This window comes from Neocloeon triangulifer, unplaced genomic scaffold (genome assembly GCF_031216515.1).
Source record: "Neocloeon triangulifer isolate White Clay Creek 2 clone unplaced genomic scaffold, ASM3121651v1 ptg000014l, whole genome shotgun sequence".
Taxonomy (NCBI): domain Eukaryota; kingdom Metazoa; phylum Arthropoda; class Insecta; order Ephemeroptera; family Baetidae; genus Neocloeon; species Neocloeon triangulifer.
Genome location: NW_026775556.1, coordinates 7,274,712 through 7,290,228, shown reverse-complemented (window position 1 = coordinate 7,290,228; position 15,517 = coordinate 7,274,712). Strand labels below are relative to the sequence as shown.

The 15,517-nt window shown below is 40.4% G+C and overlaps 3 protein-coding genes and 1 long non-coding RNA gene across 21 annotated transcripts in view; 2 read left to right on the top strand and 2 right to left on the bottom strand.

Moving 5' to 3' along the window:
* LOC132200213 (serine/threonine-protein kinase MARK2-like) overlaps positions 1 to 2,866 on the top strand; it is a 34,067-nt gene extending 31,201 nt beyond the window's left edge. For all 16 annotated transcript variants that reach the window (XM_059625505.1, XM_059625500.1, XM_059625506.1 and 13 more), the window contains one exon: positions 150 to 2,866. In XM_059625505.1, coding sequence (XP_059481488.1) covers positions 150 to 368 — 219 coding nt within the window. In that variant the 3' untranslated portion in view covers positions 369 to 2,866. The remainder of the gene's footprint in view (positions 1 to 149) is intronic.
* A 640-nt stretch (positions 2,867 to 3,506) lies between these two features.
* LOC132200221 (uncharacterized) lies at positions 3,507 to 5,458 on the bottom strand. Its single transcript, XR_009442150.1, has 3 exons — positions 5,041 to 5,458; positions 4,596 to 4,682; positions 3,507 to 4,536 (listed from the first exon to the last, which is right to left on the bottom strand). It is a non-coding gene; the product is annotated as an uncharacterized LOC132200221 (long non-coding RNA).
* Positions 5,305 to 9,522, top strand: LOC132200216 (uncharacterized). 3 transcript variants are annotated; one of them, XM_059625512.1, is made up of 8 exons: positions 5,305 to 5,895; positions 6,562 to 6,624; positions 6,753 to 6,914; positions 7,043 to 7,441; positions 7,500 to 7,727; positions 7,977 to 8,073; positions 8,123 to 8,520; positions 8,583 to 8,775. In XM_059625512.1, the coding sequence occupies exons 2-8, from the start codon at positions 6,600 to 6,602 to the stop codon at positions 8,621 to 8,623; spliced, it is 1,350 nt and encodes a 449-aa protein (XP_059481495.1). In that variant the 5' UTR covers positions 5,305 to 5,895; positions 6,562 to 6,599; the 3' UTR covers positions 8,624 to 8,775. The 3 variants fall into 3 exon arrangements, with proteins under 3 accessions (XP_059481495.1, XP_059481494.1, XP_059481493.1); XM_059625511.1 differs by having other exon boundaries at positions 5,307 to 5,716; positions 5,774 to 5,895; positions 8,123 to 9,522; XM_059625510.1 differs by having other exon boundaries at positions 5,307 to 5,895; positions 8,123 to 9,522.
* The window catches only part of LOC132201628 (zinc finger protein 420-like), a 27,195-nt gene continuing 20,935 nt past the window's right edge, over positions 9,258 to 15,517 (bottom strand). The window contains exons 4-5 of the mRNA XM_059627932.1: positions 13,338 to 14,516; positions 9,258 to 11,138 (exon numbers count right to left, since the gene is read on the bottom strand). Coding sequence (XP_059483915.1) covers positions 9,815 to 11,138; positions 13,338 to 14,516 — 2,503 coding nt within the window. The 3' untranslated portion in view covers positions 9,258 to 9,814. The remainder of the gene's footprint in view (positions 11,139 to 13,337; positions 14,517 to 15,517) is intronic.

Here is a 15,517-nt window from a genome sequence, read left to right as displayed (position 1 = left end):
TTTAAATGTTAAGATAATAAGTTTTAAAATTTTCCCTCTCAATTAAATGTAAATTCAGACTCAAATTACCAAAAATTGGACATAAATTATTTTAGAATCATGTTTTTTAGATGTGCAGGTCTTATTGTATCTTTTTATTGCGTTCCTAGGTGCTGGACGCCAACAATTGCGACTACGAACAGCGCGAGCGGTTCCTCCTGCTGTGTGTTCACGGCGACCCAAACACGGACTCGCTGGTGCAGTGGGAGATCGAGGTGTGCAAGCTGCCGCGACTGTCACTGAACGGGGTGCGCTTCAAGCGCATCTCGGGCACCTCGATTGGCTTCAAGAACATCGCCTCCAAGATCGCCAACGAACTGAAACTGTGACTACCAGTGCTGGACCGAGAGGGTTTGGAGCTTGAGGAAGAGCTGGAGGAGGAGGACGAGGACCTTTCAGTGGCCTCGACGTCGTCGGCGCCGCCGGCCCGCCTCCACAGCAGCCACCTCTCCAAGCCTCGCAAATAACCACCCACCCACCTGCCCCGCCCCCACACTCATCTCGTCGTTTTCTACGTGGCCTTCTCTTCTCCCAAGTGTGTGGCAGTGCAACAATCAACTCCCTCACCCCTCGTGTTACTCTCTCCGGCGCAGGGGACGGGCGCCGTTTGTTTGTTTCTCGGTCCGGATCCACGTCGCTCCCGAGCTCAACCTCCACCACCCCCTACTCTTTCGTTTGGAACTCGCTTCTTAATTTATTCGTCCGTGCGGATCTTTCTTTGTCCACTTTCACTCCTTGAAAGTCGATGTGAACGTTTTGTAGTTTAACAGTGTCTTTTCTTTACTCTCGCCTATCCTCCCTTTTACGCAACAAGTGTTGGTTGAGCCCAAACTGGAGCCGACTGGATCTGCAGCTTCAGCAACAGTTGCGAATAATTGTTACTTAAAACACTTATAAGAAATACAATAACTCCGTGGTAAAATATGTTATCATTGCAAAAACGAAGATTTACTTCATTGTTCAGCAACACCAGACAATGCTACATTTCAATCTAGGAAGCAAGTCGTAAAATCAGTGATCGGGCCAATGTGCTTATTACTCGACGGTTGACACGAAGCGGATTTTTTTCATGTTCACCTGTACACTTGCGTTGATTTGGAAGCTCGTGTCTTTTTTGATAGCGTTTCAATCAATGTAACCCTCCGTCAACTGCCGGACTGCTCGCTCGCTCGTTCGTTGGTTCATTCTTTACACACTCGGCAACGCTGACGACATGATCAGTTTTTAATTTCTAACAAAACATGTACATCAACACACACAGAAGAAGCATGAAGCGAATGCGTGTTTGTGATAAAAAAATTTATGATGATGATTTGAGAGAAAGAGCAAAAAATCGTGGCAAGTGAAGTTTATTTTCAATCTGATGCACGAACGAGAACTATAAAAAATTCATAAATCTGTGTAACAAGAAAAGTTGCTTAAAAAGAAACAATTTAGAGAAAGAAAGTATTATAATTAGCTAAATTGTGGGTGCGTGCAAGATTGAAATTTCTGTGAGCGACTGACCTAATTTGAGAACCATTATTAATTATATGATTATTGCAATCGAACATCATCACTGTTATATTTGAAAGTAGTCTGATGACGGGAAATCTCAGTTATCGTCTTTCTGCTCTCGTATAGACACAATTGAATGTTTTCCTATCTGTGAGGGACATTTTTATGGAGCATTAGTTGAAGAATTGTCCCCTCAAAAAAATATGCCTGTACCCGATGCGGGGTAACTGCATCTGTTCATGGTTGCGTGCAGTTTTTGCCTGTGCATGGATGTACTTTTCTGATTTGCCAAATGAATCGTCGATGATCTTGTCAAGTCTGATACCGCATTAGTTCACGAGGCCTATCAACAACCCGAAAATTGGCAAATCGAGAGAGTCACAATCAGTTTGCAGCAGGATCCTCTATTTTTTTCTCTACTCCTTTCATTATATAATTATTATTTTATTCGTCTTTTTTACACCAAGAGATTTTTAATTACTTGAAAAGGGACTGTTTCACAATCACCATTGTTGATAAGGATTTGGTTCTCGATTTTTGTACCACTCTGGACTTGAAAGACTGCAAATCTGCATAACATGAAGTCCACGCATGGGAAGCAAACTCATTTAGTCACTCCTGATTAACAAGGGGTGCCTGAGACGGTGCCAAATGCAACTCGTCGGAAAGAGGGAAAATTGCCGGTCATTTGGATCCTTTTTCGTCTTGCGCCGAGTCATTTGGCAGTGACCTGGGCAGTTCCTCTCAAAATTCGTATTCAAAGTGTAGATAAGTGTACATTTTTTGTGAAAATGCGCCAGGAGTGTTTTTAACCATAATGTTGTGACGCATATCCTGGGGAGTAAAGTGAAAAAGAACGCGGACAAGGCCTGGTATGAAAGAAAGTCACTTCGAACGAGCAACACTTTGTAAAAATGAATGAAAAAAAAAATGATGAGGTTATACAAGAAAAAAAGATAATAAGCAAAACAATCTATTATTCAACACTCACACAAAATCACATACGGAATACACCAACAGTGCTTCTTGTTGAGAAATGATTTCAATGTTTCAATATGATTATTATATATCTTTGTAGATACTTGTATCATACCGTCACCTGCCTCCACCACCACCCACTGTTTTAGAAGAAAAGATGCGACAAGATTTATAAATAGTAATCCAATGAACACTCTTTGTATTTCATTTCTTGCTTTTATTGCTGGAAACGCGCTGTATTTTAATTATCATAATTATTGCTGTGAAGAGCATTCTGGTGAAAGCATGGGAAAAGTATGACTGTAGTGTTGACTTTATAATAAAAAAGCGAAAATAATAATTATTACAAATATCTCGGCTATTTCTTCCTGTTAGTTAAGGACCTTTAAATTGGCATTTGCAAATGGCAAATATGCGTTTTAGGTTTTAGTGTTTTCTGGACAAAGGAACATCAAAGCCATAGGAAGGAGAACGCCAAGCTTATTTTAATTCGGGCATGATTTAATAAATTATTTGGATTTATTCTCGTCTAAAAATCTTGATATTTAAAATGTAGTGAATTAATTTTTTTTCTTGCCTTCTGCACCATTGCAAAAGTACCTCTCGTGTAGAGGCGAAGGTTTCAGACAGGACAAGCAGGAGGCAAGAAATGAAGGCCTTTAATTGTTTTGTCTATACTATGAAAATTTAGATTAATTTTGATTTAAAAATTGATTAAAATAGCTGCAGACAAGTAAAATTAACTTTTCCGCATTTTTTGTATTTGCCCAGAAAAATTAGTCAATTCAGATTAGACCATGGATATTTGCCGAGCTTTGTGGTTGCATTAACTCAAAGAAAATAAGGCTCAATATTTATTGGCTTTAGTTTTTCTGAATAAATCGAGAATAAAAAGAAATTGAAGACTCGACAATCTACAGTGTCACACCCTGTCTGCCTGCTGATTGATATTCTAGTTATAAAGGTATAAACATATTATGAAGTCAATCTGATATGTATCATTGTGGGAAAAATATTTTCCAAACTTTCGTCTATGCATCGTTTTTATTTCAATTCCTATTAAAAATAAAATATTTTACACTTAAGAGGGTAACTTATCCTAGCAGCTAGTCAAACTTTTTCAACCTCATCTCCCGGATGAAAGAAAGGTTCACAGGCCTTTCCATGTCATCATCCTCGTCTTCAGTTGACTCGTCCTGGCGACTTTCATCCTCATCTTCAGTTTCAATTTGGATCTCATTTTGGCCATGCTGATCATCAATCATGCTTCCTGCACTTGGTGCATCATTTTCCTCTTCATGGTCGTTGATATTGACTTCTTCCTCCGATGCACTATTGTCATCGTCACCACCACTGTTGACCAAATGGTTATTTCTACTTCATTCTGCTTCGGGAGCTTGGTCTTGCTCTCCAGAGAGCACTATCAGTTCAAAGTGAGGCTCAGCCGCGAAGCCTTCAAACCTGACAAACTTTTCGGGTGTCTTGTCTCAACCACCTCAAAAGGAACATCACGATGTTCTCCAAAGTCAAGTTTGAACGCGTCTCCCTTGCTCATGGCCACAAGTTGTCGCAGGAAGTTCTTCACAGCTTCTTTGGCCAAGTTTGCATCAACCTCCATTTCGGTGGCATAATCACGATCAGTTCAGCCACTTGCAGCTTGGCAACGTTCAACTTCACAAATGCACCCACCTCAACATCAACGTTGTCGAGCAACTACATGGGAGCGAACATGTCAAGTTGAGGGGATCCTGCATAGTAGCCGAGCAGTCCAAAGTGGGTTGGATCTCCAACAACTTTTCCAAGTCCATTGAGTTTAGACATTCTGATGATGGTTTCCTCTTCCTCGGGAATATCTTTGTGCTGCGGCGACCAAAATTCACCCAGTCAGCCAAAGCAGGGTTAAGAAGGATTTTGCCTCCATTGACAACTCCTTGGTGCTGCAGTTGGATGACATATGGGAGGGATGATCCAGGGTAAATTCTAAACGATCTGCTTAGATTGGGCATTTTGATTTGTTTCTTCCTGTTAGAGAAAGAGGGTTACTTATTGTTGTTAAAATTTTTAACGAGCGAAATACTTACAAACCAGACGCAGCAGCAGAATAACAAGAGAAGACAAAATGCAAATCGCCTCCAAGATCTTAACACACACCAACCTTCCTTCAAAATCTGAAAATTAAGGGTGATTCTATAATTATCTTCATCAAGGTCACGCGCATCACAAACAATTATGAACCTCGATTTATGTAGTTGTTTGAGCGCGCTCTCTGATTGGGTGCAAAAAATAATTACAGAAACCAGAACTCTTAGCAAAAATGCAAATTATTTCTGATTGTTGTGATGGGCGGACCTTAATCTTAATGCTCCATACTGCAGTTATCGAATAGCTAAGAGTTATAATACGGAAATTTTAGGTTGAAAAAGTTGGTATTTCCCCAGTCTCATTTCACAAGAAAGCGAAAATTTCTCGGTTTTATACGCTCGTTTAACTTTCTTTTCTTTTAAGTGAGCAAAAAATTAAGTTTACCTTTTCGGATCGAGTCTTCCGAAAGCACAAGTCTGCACTCTTCAAAGAATTTTCCAATTCAAAACGCTCTTCAGGCCAAGCCTCACTTGTCAACGCTTCTCGGTCTCGGCCACCTTTCGTTTTCGTCGTTGCTCCGCTCCGCTCTTTCCCTGGTCTTGTTGCCCAGCGGCCTGCGCTCTGCGTCTGCATCAACCAACGTTGGCATCAACCTCGCCCGGCTCGCCCAAGGCTCGCCCCAACGCTCGCCCTCTGGTGAGAGGCACTTTCAAAGTGGGGTGTACAACAAGGATTGTTACTTTTGAGCGAAATTTTTAAAAGCTGTCTGCTTGAATCGAAGCAAGCTCACATAAATTGGCCAAAAAGTGAAAATGTATCTTTATTATTTTCCGATTTGTTTTACAGATAACTGCATCACTTAGCATATAATCGACTGATTATTGTAATAAAAAATACCTTCTTCTCTCCTCTGTTATACCACAACTGATTCGCGTATGCGCATTACGCGATTTCTTCTACAAATCCTCAAATTCCTCAATAAGGAGCGCGTCAATAAGCGAACGCTGTGAATTCTTATCACTCGCTGGAATTCACTTCAGCACTCGTTCAGACTGGTTCAGGCCTGTCTCAGCACCAGCATCAACTACGGTTTCACTTACTGACCGGACCATTTCCGACCGTTAGTGTTTTGTGTTCTCTCAGGAATAATTGAAGTTCAACGTGCTGTGTCATCCAGATATTTCCGTCGGCCAGCCAACCCGTCGACTGTGGAATCCCCAGCCGCACCAGCATTTTACTACCCTATTTTTACCCTGCTCTAGCAAAATCAAAAGGTTGCCCACACACAGGACCCCACAGGTAATTTTGTGTTTCAACCAACATAAAATTATTGTTTATCCAGCTGCCATTTTCCGCATAATATGCGTACAATATGCAGATAAATGTAAAATGTATGCTTTTTATCTGCCTATTATTTGGATAAATTTTTCCGCAGCTAAATCATCGATCTGCGCATGATTGATGGCACAAATCGGTCTCATAATTAATATGCGTATGTATACGCTTATAAATTTTCAATAAAAGCTTATTTGTCGTCCGCCAACGTGCTTATTTTTGTGATAAAATAATTATGTATGTATTATATGATATTTAATTCAAAAAATGTAAACATTTTGTTATTTATTAGCCACATATGACCGACTAGACGGCGACGCTCTGCCGAATGCCGGATTCAAATAATATTATATAATTCATAAATACCTTCAGAGGCTTAATATAGCGATGATCGATGTGATTGAGGTTTCTGCGAATTAAAAAAAAAATTACGAATCACGCATTAAATTTTCTCCATAATAGGACCTCAAATCTCGCCGACATATATTCACTTCAATGTCTTTAAATATTCAAAAATTAAAGTTTATAATCATTGCATGCCCTCAATCATTTTATTGATTTTCTGTCATGTACATAAAAAAGTTTCAGAATTATCCTATTTTTATCTCAATTTTTTTTCTCTCCCGACAGTTTCTCTTGGCTATCGGCGCACCAGCGCAATACTAGCTATGGCGTCCAGTACCAAGTGCGAAGGTATGTGTTTGATTCAAGGAGTTCGGTTCCAAACTCCTTGGTTTGATTTGAACAATAATCTTATCTAGATCACCAATCTGTTTAGACCAATTTTATACATAATTTAATTTATTCCAATTTTTTTTTAGCAATGGTGAATAAACACAAAGGAACCCAGGAGCTTCGCAATGCGGCCCTGATTTTGAAGTCAAGCAAAATCAACTTGGTTTCATTGCAGGAGTTGTGCATGAGGAGCATTGCTCTGAATCTACCCAAGTTCTCAGCAGTCCCTGAGTGGATGTCTCAACTCCGTAAGAATCTATAATGTATTTTCTATATATATTAATATTGAAAAGAAATCTATTTTTAACAATAAGAGGTTAAAAAATTTAATTTGCTGAATTGCGCATGCGGAGTAAAATTATACTTTTTTTTGCAGCCATACAACTTCAGTCAGAGATCCTCATTTTCATGCAAAAACTGAACTCCCCTGTTGTCGATGCTGACACAAATAGGCATCAAACTTCAAGCAAGAAGTCCTTTCCTGAAAGATTGAAAGTTAAGCTTCCTCTGAGAGTCATTCAGCGGCTGATCAATCCCACCCTGACTGAATTTGACTTTGCGCTCTGCCCCAAAAAGGTGTGTTTCTTTGAGACCAACGGAGTGGACTTCAAGTTGCTGGAGACTCTCGCAAGCACCCAAAATGTCATTAGGAGAATTGTGGACCGACGCAGTCATAGAAAATATCTGCCTTCTTCGTGCAGCCACATCGTCCACCTGCTTACCAAATTCAAAAATCTGCAGCACCTGGACATGAACACCGTCAAGTTCAGTGACGGTAAAAGCAGATAATAAATGATTTATTTATTACTTAAATCTATATTTTGAAATTCAAGGGGATGTTAAGGTTCTGAGCAAAAGTTGCCTCAGGTTGAGAAGCTTGACCCTGGCAAGCTCTAGCACCCTCACCACAGAAGCACTGAAAAGCTTGAGCACCCTACCTTCATTAGAGAGTCTTGTGTTAGGCAGGACTGACAAAAAACACAGCAAAGAGACAAGAATTTCTTTTCAGAATGCTATCAACATCATACCTCGCCTGAAATCAGTCCGCAGTCTGGAAGACGGTGAATTATTCCCATACCTTTTTTTTAATTATTTTAGTTTAAAGTTTCAAGAATTTTGAGTGTTGTAGATTTTATTCTTCTTTATTTTATCTAGCTTATATCTTTTATTTTCGTTAGCAGATTCTTTTTATTTAGTACTCAATTATCGACATTCTCAATTTTAACAAGAAATTCAAATTATTTTCAGTTAAAGCTAGCCTACCTCTTTTCATACAAATTTTAGAATTTCACTTATATTTTATATTTTAGAACCTTGGCAAGGATATCGCCTGGAAATTCCCCTGAACCCTGAATGCACCTACAATTTGGAGGAACTCAGACATGATCTTCGTGGCTACTATGAAAAGTAAGATTGATTTTTTATATAGAAATTTTATTTTCAATTAAATTTTTAGAATTCCTACAATCCTTCCTAATTTGAAAGTTGTATGCATCAAGAACTTCTATGATGAGGATGAAGACAGTGACGATGATGAGGACATTCATTATCCTGCGCCAGAAATCCTCAACCAGCTCCCTCTCTTAACATGCCTTAAATTTGGCTTTGATGTAGAAGATAACCATGAATACCGAGAGTACCTTTCTATCCTTGGACCAAAACTCACTTGCTTGGAACTTAAGGATTGTGATCTTGATGACATAGACATTTTTAGCATCCTCTACCTCTGCCCTAATTTGCATTCCTTGAAGATGAAAGCTTACCTCAAGCAGGACAAACAATTGGAGGCCAACAAGGTTGATGTAAAACAGCTGAAGCTCCGAGAGCTTCACTTAAATTTTTATGAGCCTTCTGGTAACGAAGCAAACATTTGGAAACTCCTGCAAGCCCCTGAACTTGAAAATGTCCATCTGCAGAATATGTTTTTCAACCCACTGCGAGCAAAAGTGATCAATGAGCAGGGGCCAACTTTGCAGAGCCTCTCACACTTTCAGTGTGATATGGGAGTTGGATCTGCCCAGGTCTATGGCGAGTACATCAAATTTCTCATGAGCATTGTGAACAATTGTCCCCTGTTAGAGAAATTTAAGAGTTCTGTGATTGACTTGTCAACATCCGACTTTGTCACATTGACAGACATTACTCCTGGATTCTGTTGCAAGTTCATTGTCAAGCAGTAATAATTTCATGTTCCAATCAGGAGAATATTGCTTTCCTTGTTAATTTATGTCTAATTTATTTTGTTTTATAACAATTCAAAATGCATGTGCAAGAAACTATCCATCTGCGGAAAATATTATCCAATTCTGTATTACGAGCAAGGGTGACCAATGAGGGGGTAATTTTGCAGAAACTCATCCACTTTCAGTTTGGTTTGGGGGTTGGATCTGTAGGGGTCTATGGAGATTTTTTGAAGTTTCTCATGGGCATTGTGAAAAACTGTCCCTTATTGGAAACATTCAAGTGCGTACTGTGATCGACTTGCTAAACTTGCTAACACACCCCTTTGTCACAGTGACAGAAACTATTCCTGAACTCCGTTGCAATTTCTTCATCGAACAATGATAGCTTCAAGTAGGGAATCAAAAGAATTTTTTTTCTTGTTCATTCATGTCTAATTTATTTTGTTTTGCTGCTCACAATTTATAAATATATAGCAAGAATACTTAATTAATTGCAAGACAACGTGGCTTCTCCCAAAATGAGTGTATCAACAAAAATATATAACATTTTATTTTCGCAAATCTCCGAGGCATTGAAATTTGTTAAGCAGAAACTATGTTGTACCGTTGAATTTCTATTTCTACTATGCTGTGCTGACCAGTATGAATAATAAAACAAAATTGATAATTCTGTAATTGATAAATTTTGTTTTCCTTTTTAACTTCCGCCAATGCCCAACGATGGCAGCTTTAATTCAAATGTTTCCATCTGGCGCATCAAAAAATCACTGCGTTTTGGATTATAGTTGTGTATCTTAAATCAAGAACCTCTTAATTACTTTTGATAATTTCTAAAATGTACTTGGTGAGAGGACTAAGTGTTTAATTTTAGGAATTGATGTATAAATTCAAAAATTAGAATGCTTTTTGTTTTTATGAAAGACATTGAAAAGTACAAAATGAGTCAAGTCCGATTGGGGAAACTATTAAAGTTGCAAATAAACTTTTACAGTTTCTTGCGTGTCTGCATTTTCCAGCTCTGCAGCAATAACCTCCAGGGCCACTGCGTCCTCAACATGTGCGTCCAAGATCGGTTGGAACTGGTCAGGATGCTCCTTCATCTTGTGGTCAATCAAGGACCTCTCGGAAAAGTATTCCTTCCCGCACAGGTCGCACATCCAGGTGACCATGTGGCCCTTGTGCGCAGTCATCATGTGTCTGCGCAGGTTGTACTTTTTGAAGTAGGTGCAACTGCAGTGCTGACACGGGAACTTGACGCCCAGGTGTCTCCTGGTGTGCTCGACCAGCATGCTGCGCATGATGAACGCCTTTCCGCACTCGTCGCACTCGAACGGCCGCTCCAGGGTGTGCACCCTCATCACGTGGTAGTCCAGGGTGGACTTTTTGAAAAAGCGGCTCTCGCACACCTTGCACTGGAACCTCCTGTTCTCCTCGAAGTGCATCATCCGGTGATGGCGCACCTGCTGTTGGCTAGGGTAGTGCTTGCCACACACGTCGCACTGGAACTCCATCGGGTTCTGCTGGTGCGCCTTGATGTGCACCTGGAGGTTGTGCTTGGAAAAGTAGCTCTTCCCGCAAATGTCGCAAACAAACGGCCTCTCGCCGCGGTGCTTGCGCTCGTGGTCCTCCAAGGCCGTCCGACAGTTGAATCCTTTGCCGCACTCGACGCACAACGAGGGAAACTGGTGTGTGTGTTTTATCCGGACGTGGCTCCGAAGCTCGCTGGACGTCGGGAAGCGGCGCTCACAGTCATCGCAGCCAAAGGGGTACTCCTTGGTGTGCGCCACGACGACGTGCCTCTTCAGGTTGGCCACCACCTGGTCGCACAGCTTGCAATGGTGCCGCCGCACCAGTTTGCCATCCTTGTTTCGCACCTTGATCTGTTTCACGCGTTTCATCTCCTGCTCGTCCTTGTGCGCCTGCAGGTGACTTTTCAGGGTTAACTGGTTGCGCTGCACCTCGTTGCAGACGGTGCACGTGACCTTTTCGGGGTGCTGCTCGCGGACGTGCGCCTCCTTGGCCTCGGTATCTCCGACGTACAGTTTGCAGAAGCGGCAGCACTCGTGCTGGTATTCAGGCGCGACCACGTCGAGGTTCGCGACCCTGATCAGTCTGGCCACTTCCTGCGGAGAGGCAAACTGTTGGATTTCCTTCTCCACCTTTTCCTCCATTTTGGCCACTTTGGCGATCGAGCGCATGGCGAATTTGGCCGAGCGGCGCTGAATCCTGGCCGGAGGTGGTGGTGGCACCGTTGACGTACCAGCGGCATCTTCCGCTTTGACTGCGTCCCTGCAACAAAAGGAAGCAGAAATTTTCAAACGTTTTTTGTAAAATTAAAAATCCCACTTAATAAATAGCATTATTATTAATAATTTTGAGCTCTCATAAAATTTAAAATGAAAATAATCATTGGGAATTAAAATCAAGTGAAAGAAAAAAATGGCTTTGCTAAAATATATTGATTGTTCAATATATTGATTTGAAAAGTGTTAAAGCTATATATTACGCTGATGATATTGTGCTTACCTCTGAGAATTTGGAGGAGTTAAGAATAGCACTTGTTAGAATAAGAGATTTCCTTCTACTACGCAGTTTAAAACTCAATTTAAACAAATGTAAATTAATGAAATTTAGAAATGGGGGAAGAGGTAGATATGCGAAAACAGATCAGTTGTTTTTAGATGGAGTTGAAATTGAGCGAGTAGCTGAATTTACATATCTGGGTGTCATATTTCAATCATCAGGGATAGTATTTACCAAACATATTGAAAAAAGAGTTAGGGCTGCCTTATTCGCTACATATAATATTAAAGAACTGAATAATTTATCGACAGAGACTGCACTGAAATTGTTTGACTTAAAAGTTTCTCCTATAGCATCATATGGCATTGATATTATATGGCCACTCTTGTCAGTGGCAGATTTTGAAAAACTTGAGAGAGTTAAGACAAGGTACCTTAAACGGGTTCTGGGCCTCTCTAAATACAATAAATCCAGATTTACATATGAATTAGTGGATACTGATCTTTTTGTGTCTGACTTAAGAAATAAGTTTTCATTATCTGAAACGACTGCTTATAAAAAGTTCCAAGAAAATAAAACAATGAACAAACTATTAGGTATAAGAGATACTTTTTATGAGACTGAAACAATGAATAATCTCAACTGGCAACGTGCAATGTTTAAAGATCGATATGTTTTTACAAGATTTGCTTGCCACGGATATCATTATTTGTTTTGTGAAAATAAAAAGTTTCATTATGAAGCTATGGATGAATGCAAATGTGAACATTGTGGGGGGAAATGTGAGCAATACCATATAACTGAATGTCCCAATAAAAAGATGAGTCTGCGCGAAGCGGCCCATCAACGATATTAATGTGCTTGTATAGTTATAAGAACAGTCGTTTTAATAATATAGGAATAAATTAGCTACTTATATTTATATTAATATATTTATGTCATTTATGTAATCGCATATGTTGTACACCTAGTGTGTTTAATAAATACTCTAATCCTAATCCTAATTGTTCAAATACAAATTTTTAAAATTAAATTCTTGAAGATTTTTTATATGCTTCTTATTTTTCTTCATGATCGATTTTTACTTTGAAAATTCAAAAACAAACTGAAAAGTTAAGCAAATAAATTTGACTTTATACTTAACGCCTGCAGATTGCAAAGCTCGGCAACCTGCTCGACAGTTATGCATTGGGGTTGCATGCTTGAGCTGTCGCAGGCGTTTTAATATGTGAGCAATATTAATAACCATATTTTAATTCATAAGTTTGTTCATTCAAAAAAATATCCATACTTTAGAGCTAATTTTACACTAAAATACTGAGTTCACCCATACTGAGCTGAAAAAAGATTTGGTGGCAATTCCAAGAATGAGAAGAATGGCCGCCCAGAATAGAATAATCCAAAAAAGTAAATTCTTTTTACCATTTTAAAGAGCAGCCAAATGTGAGGTGTGAGTCATTTTATTTTTGGCTGGTAAAAAGCCCTTAAATTTTTTTAATAATAGAAGTATTGGAAGTATTATTGAATCGGTTAAATCTACAAACTTAAATCATTATTAAATGATAATTCCTTCTTCAATAATGTACCTATCTTTTTGTAGAAATAATAAAATGAAGCCAAAAAATAAGATAGTCTTATACTCACGATTTGCAAAAGATTTTTATTTCACATTGCTTTGTATTTTGCTGCTTTGTTTTTTATTAACAGTTTTGCAGCAGTTGAAATCTCCTGACAGTGAGAAATTAAATGATTTCCTAAACTGGTCCCTACAGGTGTGAATAACATAGATACTCGTATTTTTTATTGAAACAAAATGAGTAATTTATTATTGCAGCTGAGGTTGCCGAATTGCAACACTACCTTTTATTTCATTGCTTTTTCTTCATTACACATTTAAATAATTTAAAGAGAGAGATTGCGTAATAATGCTAAAATAACATCGGTAAGAGGAAAGCAATAATTCACACGTGCACCGGCGGCGGCGGCTGGTTCGGCGGCTGCGCGTGCACCAGTTGGTGCAGCCGCAACTCGGAGCCGACCTTGAACTCGCGGGTGCACTTGTCGCACTTGTAGGGCATGATTTTGTGCACGGCCATCTTGTGTTCCTTGACCCTGCTGGCGTTGGTGTAGGTTTTGCCGCAGATCTCGCAGGTGAAGGGTCGTTCGCCCGTGTGCAGCCGCTCGTGCACCGTCAACTTGTGTCGGTTGACGAATCGCTTCCCGCAGGCGGAACACGCGAAGCGCCGTTCGTCGATGCCCTGATGGACGACCAGGACGTGCTTGTTGCGGACGCTCCGCGTCGTGAAGCGTTTGCGGCAAATGTGGCACTCGTGCGGCCGCTCGCCGCGGTGCAGCAACATGTGGTCGCGCATCGTCTGCAGGGCGGTGAACCGCTTGTGACAAACTTCGCATTCGAAACCCCTCTCTCGGGTCGAGTCACGCATGACCCCGTGCACCGACTCGAGGTGCTCCCGGATGGCCTCCAGGGTCAAGAACCTTTCGTGACAAAACTGGCACAGCAGACGGTCCTGCGGGGCGCGTTTGGTGGCGCCACCTCGGTGGTGCGAGTGCTTGTGCATGTTGAGGCTGGACGCGTTGTGGTATGCCCGGCCGCACATTTCGCAGACGTAGGGCCGCTCGCCGGTGTGCAGCCGCTCGTGGACCAGCAGCGCCGCTGGACTGCCGTGGGCGCGCCCGCAGTGCTGGCAAACGTTCAGTTTCAAGTGTCGGCGTTGGAAGTGCTCGCGCATGCTGCGTCGCTTGAGATAGGGTTTGCGGTCGGGGCACAGGTCGCAGAAGAACTCGCGGCGGATTCGGACGTGGACGACGTGGCGCGCCTGGAAGTGGTCCTCGAGGTCGGACAGGGCGCGCGACACGTACGTGCAGTGCTCGCAGCGGTACTTGGGCGGGTGCCAGCGGTCGATGTGCGCGCGGCGGTCCGCGCTGCGCAGGGCGAAGCGCTGCCGGCAGAAGGGACACGGCGTCGGCCGGTTCGTGATGCGCTTGGCGTGCGAACGCAGGTGCCGCTTCAGGTCGGGCAGCGTGTGGAACGGCTTGAAGCACGCGTCGCACGTCAACGCGTCCAGCGCCACCACCGGCCCGGCCGCCTCCGCCGGCGGGTCTTCCTCCTTCAGCACGAAAACTCTGCAACAGCCACGTACGCGTTAACAACGCTCACCGCCAATTCATTCGCATGCCGCACTGCAAGCAGAGCGCCATTAAATCTGCTCTGCTGCAGCAAACTTTTTATTATTCAAAGTGCAATATTTTCTTCTAAGATTTTGATAAAATGGTCAATTTAAGATATGGAAATATTTAAAGTATAACTTTTTTTCTACACAAATTTTTGAAATTAAAGAAAGTAAATTAATAACATTTTGAATGATAGTGACTTCCTAATACTATAAACCACTTACAATACCCCATCCAGGATAAGCATTTTAAAAAAAAAAGTAATAATAGTAATAATAAATACTGAAATAAACTCTAGAATATTATATTTTTCTCAATTGTATTCATCTTCAATAAATTTATAATTGTGATAATATAATATCATTAAAAATGTTCATTTGTAATTCGATCATGCATAAAAAAATTAAACGCTTCAGTTCTCTCTATATTCTTAAAAAAAAAAATCTAAAAAAATCAGATATTGAATTAAAATTTTTGAAATTATGCCTTATCAAAAGAAAAAAATAATCAGGTTAAGTTTCCTAATAAAAAACTTGACTTTAATTTTAAATAAAAACAACATTGATGAAGTTTTGAGAAAAGATCGAAATAAAAATATTAAAAGATCATGTAACAATAGAAATTCCATTTTGAAATTACAAAAGTCAATTCCACAATTCCACTATCATAATTGCGCGTGTCCAAATAATTATAAATTATAAATCATTTAAAAATTTACAATTAGTAATTTTAAAATTCATAAATTTCTCTCTTCTCTCACGACAAGTAAACTTGATGGATGTAATAAAATTATAGGAACTATTGAAATTGATAACTCTAAAAATTCGTTTATTTATAATTACAATAAAATCAATAAATTACAATCTCAAAAAAATCCCGTCAGTCTAAAAATAAAACCGAATTTATTACGAGAAAAGGTCAATGTTCGACCATGTGTGTGAGCAGGTCGGTTT

Coding starts and splice junctions, on each gene's coding strand:
- LOC132200216 (XM_059625511.1), top strand. CDS start 6,600: ATGGCGTCCAGTACCAAGTGCGAAG. Junction 7,442..7,499: donor CACCGTCAAGTTCAGTGACG/GTAAAAGCAGAT, acceptor TTGAAATTCAAG/GGGATGTTAAGGTTCTGAGC. Junction 7,728..7,976: donor AGTCCGCAGTCTGGAAGACG/GTGAATTATTCC, acceptor TTTATATTTTAG/AACCTTGGCAAGGATATCGC.